This window comes from Thunnus albacares, chromosome 22 (assembly GCF_914725855.1).
Source record: "Thunnus albacares chromosome 22, fThuAlb1.1, whole genome shotgun sequence".
Taxonomy (NCBI): Eukaryota; Metazoa; Chordata; class Actinopteri; order Scombriformes; family Scombridae; genus Thunnus; species Thunnus albacares.
Window position 1 is genome coordinate 579,445 of NC_058127.1, and position 7,500 is coordinate 586,944.

Sequence of the window (7,500 nt, forward strand, 5' to 3'; positions counted from 1 at the left end):
AAGGTTAAGACAGCACTTTCCTCCTGGAGAACTCTGATTTCTCTGTCATGTATCAGCTTTTTACGTGTGAACATGTGCAGGATAACAGCGGAGCAGCTGGATGAAAACATAGGGTGACCATATTTTCAAACCCCTAAACCAGGAACCTTAAGTGGACACACGCACATGTATGCACTTATGCAAACGCCATAAGCGTCTTCATCAGGATGGGGGACAATTATTTCAGCGCTGTGACACATTCTCTGACAGTTTTTTTTAAACAAAACAATCTCTTTGTGGCCTATAAATACCTTAACATAAAAATAACTAACTTACATCTTCACAACGCTATGCAACGAGCCGGTCGCAAGTTACAAAGATTAAAACGTCAAAACATTAAAATCACAATCGCACCTTGTTCAAAACAAAAACTAAGAGCCTTTACAGAAAGTTACCTTTAAGAAGCTTGCCGGGTACTTTTCGCTTTGCAGTTTTACTTCTTAGTTTGAGTTTCTTAGCTAACCGTTAGCATACTGACGTCATAGCAACAGCCTCGACAACGACACATTGATTGATTGAAACACATTCAGACAAATCAGTGTTGAATTCAGAAACATTGCGTTTTTATATTGAGTTAGATAATAACATGATGAACGTCTATGTAAGCACCGAAAACAAGAATATTATTCTGATTATTGTTTTAATTGTGGTTAAAACTGAGATAATTTAGTGTTTTGAGATATTTGTCGGGACTCGGGACACCCAGCCTGATGTTCGGTCACTGTATGAAAACAGAGATCATTACACAAATCGATATGTCCTCGTATTTAAAATAAGTCCATCGAAAGGCAAACTAAAACTGAAACTAGTACAAAGCAGCCTGTAGAGTCTAAATAAGTTGGTTTCCAGCTCTGAACATTGAAATATTTTCCTCTCACTGTGCTGTCAGTCGTCTTCTCTCACCGATACAGCTCAGATCAGTGAGCCAAGCTTCCAGAATGAGGTTGGGTTTAGTGATCAGTATGGTGAATGTAATCACACTGATTGATTAGGACATAGTACTGTTGGACTACACATTTAAACTTGAACACATCTGGTTGGATTAGCTATAAATGGATTTCATCTACATCATTTATTCTTTATTTAGACCGAGTTTCTGCAGTTTGTCAGAGATCAGCTGAACTGGTTCTGGTCTGTGTTAAGATGATCAATTATCCAGATGTTACTTCTGATTGGACAGACCTGAGAGACTAAAGCCGGGAGTGTTGGATGATGGGAGCAATGTGGTGAGGAGCACAGATCTTTCTTATTCTATGTTTTGAAGAAAAATATGTGTAATATCTGGAGTGTCAAAAATGCTGCACAATAAACAATAAAGCAAAAAGAAAAAGTCTTATGATAAAGGTGAAAAATGTGTTGGTTCATGAGGCCAGAGAGAGGTCAGAGGGTCAGTTATAATAATTCTCATTTCCTCCACAGGAAGTTAGCGGCTCTGTTTTATTCTTCATTAATGATTTGAAGACAACCTGCTCTGATGACAACAACTGATGGATGGATTGTTGTGAGATCAGGATGAAGGTTTGATCCTCTGACTTTTCCATCATGTGGTCAAAGTGTTGATGTGTCTGATAGTTGCCTGCATGTAGCTGCAGACGTTCATCATGTTACTGTAACCACCATCTCTCCTTAACTTTATCCTGGTTCTAACAGCTGGTTAACTTTAGAGACGGTTTGGTGCAGACGGTGGTTTAACCTGTAACCATAAACTAAAGAAAACAAGAATCTGGAACTTAAACAAACATCAGTGAATGTGATCCAGGTTCGGTTTCCTGATGAAGGTCTAGTTACCGTGGAGATGTGATGTATCTGAATCTGGTTCATGTTTCGTACCTGTTTGTTTCCTCCACAGCAGCAGAACTGCGACCAGCAGCAGAACCAGAAGAACCAGAGAACCCAGAACTGCTACGACTGTGATGATGGGACCAGGAGGTCCTGGAGATGGGGAAGGAGAAGGAGACACTGAAGGAGGAGGAGAGGAAGAAGAGGAGGTAGGAGGATGAGGAGGAGGAGGAGGATGAGGAGAAGCTGAAGGAGAAATCAGTAGATTCAGTGCAGTGATCAGTTTATTAACTCTACTGACAGTCATATAAACAGGAAGTGATGTCAGTGTCCTGACCTTTGACCCTCAGCCTGCTCCTTGGAGATTCTGCAGTGATATCAACAGAACACGAGTAGAAACCTTCATCAGACTGTTGGACGTTACTGATGTTAAACTCTCCAGTAGGTCCAGCTCTAGAATGTTCGCCGTTCTTTAATAAATTAACTGGACGTGTGGAACCATCTCTGAACCTACAGCGCAGAGTGACATCACTTCCTGTCAACACCGGAAGTGCAGGAACCTCCAGGATCAACTGACCACCTGAACAACAGACAAACAGAGTGATACAGAGACAGACTTACAACAACAGACAGAGTTACAGCAACAGACAGAGTCACAGCGACAGACAGAGTCACAGCAACAGACAGCGTTACAGCGACAGACAGAGTTACAGCAACAGACAGAGTTACAGCGACAGACAGAGTTACAGCGACAGACAGCGTTACAGCGACAGACAGAATTACAGCAACAGACAGAGTTACAGCGACAGACAGAGTTACAGCGACAGACAGCGTTACAGCGACAGACAGAGTTACAGCAACAGACAGCATTACAGCGACAGACAGAGTTACAGCGACAGACAGCGTTACAGCGACAGACAGAGTTACAGCAACAGACAGAGTTACAGCGACAGACAGAGTTACAGCGACAGACAGAGTTACAGCAACAGACAGCATTACAGCGACAGACAGAGTGATATAGAGACAGAGTTACAGCGACAGACAGAGTTACAACGACAGACAGAGTTACAACGACAGACAGAGTTACAGCAACAGACAGAGTTACAACGACAGACAGAGTTACAGCGACAGACAGCGTTACAGCGACAGACAGAGTTACAGCAACAGACAGCATTACAGCGACAGACAGAGTGATATAGAGACAGAGTTACAGCGACAGACAGCATTACAGCGACAGACAGAGTTACAGCAACAGACAGAGTTACAGCGACAGACAGCGTTACAGCGACAGACAGCATTACAGCGACAGACAGAGTTACAGCAACAGACAGCATTACAGCGACAGACAGAGTTACAGCAACAGACAGCATTACAGCGACAGACAGAGTTACAGCAACAGAGAGAGTTACAGCGACAGACAGAGTTACAGCAACAGACAGAGTGATACAGAGACAGACAGAGTTACAGCGACAGACAGAGATACAGCAACAGACAGAGTTACAGCGACAGACAGAGTGATATAGAGACAGAGTTACAGCGACAGACAGAGTTACAGCAACAGACAGAGTTACAGCAACAGACAGAGTGATATAGAGACAGAGTTACAGCGACAGACAGAGTTACAGCAACAGACAGAGTTACAGCAACAGACAGAGTTACAACAACAGACAGAGTTACAACAACAGAGTGATATAGAGACAGAGTTACAGCGACAGACGGAGTTACAGCGACAGACAGAGTTACAGCGACAGACAGAGTTACAGCAACAGACAGAGTTACAACAACAGACAGAGTTACAGCAACAGACAGTTACAACAACAGACAGAGTTACAGCGACAGACAGAGTTACAGCGACAGACAGAGTTACAGCAACAGACAGAGTTACAACAACAGACAGAGTTACAGCAACAGACAGTTACAGCAACAGACAGAGTTACAACAACAGACAGAGTGATATAGAGACAGAGTTACAGCAACAGACAGAGTTACAGCGACAGACAGAGTTACAGCGACAGACAGTTACAGCGACAGACAGTTACAGCAACAGACAGAGTTACAGCAACAGACAGAGTGATATAGAGACAGAGTTACAGCAACAGACAGAGTTACAGCAACAGACAGAGTTACAGAGACAGACAGAGTTACAGCGATGGACAGAGTTACAGCAGACAGACAGAGTTACAGCAACAGACAGTTACAGCGACAGACAGAGTTACAGCAGACAGACAGAGTTACAGCGACAGACAGAGTTACAGCAACAGACAGAGTTACAGCAACAGATAGAGTGATATAGAGACAGAGTTACAGCAACAGACAGTTACAGCGACAGACAGAGTTACAGCAGACAGACAGAGTTACAGCAGACAGACAGAGTTACAGCGACAGACAGAGTTACAGCAACAGACAGAGTTACAGCAACAGACAGAGTTACAGCAACAGATAGAGTGATATAGAGACAGAGTGATATAGAGACAGAGTGATATAGAGACAGAGTTACAGCAACAGACAGAGTTACAACGACAGACAGAGTTACAACGACAGACAGAGTTACAGCAACAGACAGAGTTACAACAACAGACAGAGTTACAACGACAGACAGAGTTACAACAACAGAGTGATATAGAGACAGAGTTACAGCGACAGACAGAGTTACAGCAACAGACAGAGTTACAACAACAGACAGAGTTACAACAACAGAGTGATATAGAGACAGAGTGATATAGAGACAGAGTTACAGCAACAGACAGAGTTACAGCAACAGACAGAGTTACAACAACAGACAGAGTTACAACAACAGAGTGATATAGAGACAGAGTTACAGCGACAGACAGAGTTACAGCAACAGACAGAGTTACAACAACAGACAGAGTTACAACAACAGAGTGATATAGAGACAGAGTTACAGCGACAGACAGAGTTACAGCGACAGACAGAGTTACAACGACAGACAGAGTTACAACGACAGACAGAGTGATATAGAGACAGAGTTACAGCAACAGACAGAGTGATATAGAGACAGAGTTACAGCAACAGACAGAGTGATATAGAGACAGAGTTACAGCGACAGACAGAGTTACAGCAACAGACAGAGTTACAACAACAGACAGAGTTACAACAACAGAGTGATATAGAGACAGAGTTACAGCGACAGACAGAGTTACAGCGACAGACAGAGTTACAACGACAGACAGAGTTACAACGACAGACAGAGTGATATAGAGACAGAGTTACAGCATCAGACAGAGTGATATAGAGACAGAGTTACAGCAACAGACAGAGTTACAGCAACAGACAGAGTTACAACAACAGACAGAGTTACAACAACAGAGTGATATAGAGACAGAGTTACAGCGACAGACAGAGTTACAGCGACAGACAGAGTTACAGCAACAGACAGAGTTACAACAACAGACAGAGTTACAGTAACAGACAGAGTTACAGTAACAGACAGAGTTACAGCGACAGACAGAGTTACAACGACAGACAGTCATATATACCAGTAACTGTGATGTTGATGTGTTCGCTGATCTTTCCAGAACTGTTTTCACACCAGTAAACTCCAGAATCTGAGGGAAGGAGATTTGAGATGATGCAGGAAGAATTTTCAATCCTCCCAAAGTTTTGTTGATTGTTTCCCACACTCCCACACTGTTCAGTCTTTCCTCCTGCTGTCCTCTTCACCATCAATCCATCAGCTGTCTGTCCTTCTTCATCACATCTCAGAGTCAGTTTAGAGTCCCTGAAGAACTGCTGCAGGTTTGGACGGACGCTCAGAGAGACTGAAGGACAGACAGACAGATTATTTGGAGATAGACGATGGTTTTGTTGAAATCATTTCTGTAACGTTTGGGAACCGTCATCGTCATGGTTACAGTAAAAAGCACGTGGTTACCATCAGTGGACGATGGCGGTCGTGGTTAAAGTGATCTGTGGCGTTACAGTCGGACTTCAACGTAAACATGAACTCACCTGCAGAAACAGTCGGTCCAGACAGCAGCAGCACAGACACACCTGCAGCAGGAGGACAGGGTTCATAAAGGTCAGAGGTCACTACAGGTCAGAGGTCAGCAGATATCTGAGTGAAGAACATCAACGCTACAAACAGGAGAGATGATCGGTCTCTAACGTGTCACTGTTTGGTTACTGGTGTCATGTCCAGCTGGTTGTTAAGTGGTTGCCATGGTCCCCAGCTGATAATGCTTGTGTACTTGTACTTACAGTCACATTTCTGATGCAGGACTCTTACATGTAATACAGTATTTTTACTGCAGTGAAGGAAGTGAAAACTTCCTCCATCACTGATCAACAGAGTTACAACATGATGTGTTATGTTTGTTTCATCGTCTCCAACTAAAGACTGTGTTCAGTGTGTCGCTGTCAGTTTGTTCCTGCTGATAAAGTTTAATAATGAACTTTGCTTTGTTCACTTCCTGTCTGCTTTAATCAAACTGGGCTGTTTGGTACATTCTCCATGAAGCCGGCAGCTTTAACAGCCACAGCAGAAAGAGGACTTCTGTTTTAAACTCTGCACTAACTGATGTTTTCAGCACAAACTGACACATCTGCAGCTCTGAACATGATATTATTTCCACAAACAGTCAGTAGTTTGACTCTGAAGTCTGATTGTGTCTCAGCTGTAAGTGTAAAACTCTTTCATCACATTTCATCAAGCCGGACGTTTCTGACTCTATAAACGTCCTGTAATGGGAAATTGCTGATGACTCAATAAACACACAAAGAGAGCATTGTCAGGTTATGAAATAATGTAATCAAATAATACAATCAGAAGTATAATGCATCATAGTTCTGGAGACAAAGATACCACCTAGCTATCTTTACTTTGTCTGAAAGGTTAACCAGTCCCTTAAATACTGCTCGTACAGAATTTAAGACATCTGTTTACTAACCTTACAGGTCAGCAACCCTCAGATAGAAACATAAGTCAAAAGTTCAGCTAACCTAGGAACAGACTTTCTTCACCACCATATATGACAGTACATAAGCACCAAGTAGCATCACAAAATAACATTACTACTATATTAAATTAAGGACAAACCACACTATCCTCTAAAGCTGATCAGTTTTACACATAAACATCTACATAACTACAGTTTATCTCATCACTGGCTCAGGTAAAGGTATAACAGAATAAACTGAACTGTTAGACACACAACTGCCTCATCTTACACAGCAAAGAACTAAGTTTAGAATAGACACAGCACACACAAACTAACACTAAACTGAACTTAAACACTGTCTGAAACATGTATGATATATTGAAGAAATACATCAAATGATAACCTGTTATTCAGTTTTCTTTTACAGTCCCATTTAAGGAAGGAACAGATAAACAGCAGAGCAGCAGCTCTGTGGTTCAACACTGCAGCGTCACTTCACTTCTGTCGACATATTCACAGCTTCAACATGTTCAAATCTTTGACTCCTTCAGAAAAACACAATAAACCTTTTTGTTGATTCAAACCAACTAACCAACGTCTGAGCTCATTTAATGTCGTTTAAAACTTCATCAGTAATGTTGTTTAAAGCACATTAATCATTAAAGAGGATGATTGTTATCATCAGTCACATATTTAAACTCAGTCACATATTCTGAACCACTTATTGTTGTTTGAATCTGATTCCAACATGATGAATATTAATGTGTTGAACATGAACTGAGAG

General features: G+C 42.0%; 1 protein-coding gene across 5 annotated transcripts in view; it reads right to left on the reverse strand.

The window, feature by feature from the left end:
* LOC122974424 (low affinity immunoglobulin gamma Fc region receptor II-like) overlaps positions 1–7,500 on the reverse strand; it is a 15,737-nt gene that overhangs the window by 7,445 nt on the left and 792 nt on the right. For 4 of the 5 annotated variants that reach the window (XM_044342447.1, XM_044342451.1, XM_044342448.1 and 1 more), the window contains exons 2-5: positions 5,788–5,829; positions 5,316–5,597; positions 2,156–2,398; positions 1,870–2,064 (exon numbers count right to left, since the gene is read on the reverse strand). In XM_044342447.1, coding sequence (XP_044198382.1) covers positions 1,870–2,064; positions 2,156–2,398; positions 5,316–5,597; positions 5,788–5,829 — 762 coding nt within the window. The remainder of the gene's footprint in view (positions 1–1,869; positions 2,065–2,155; positions 2,399–5,315; positions 5,598–5,787; positions 5,830–7,500) is intronic. The other variant, XM_044342449.1, reaches the window with a different exon arrangement.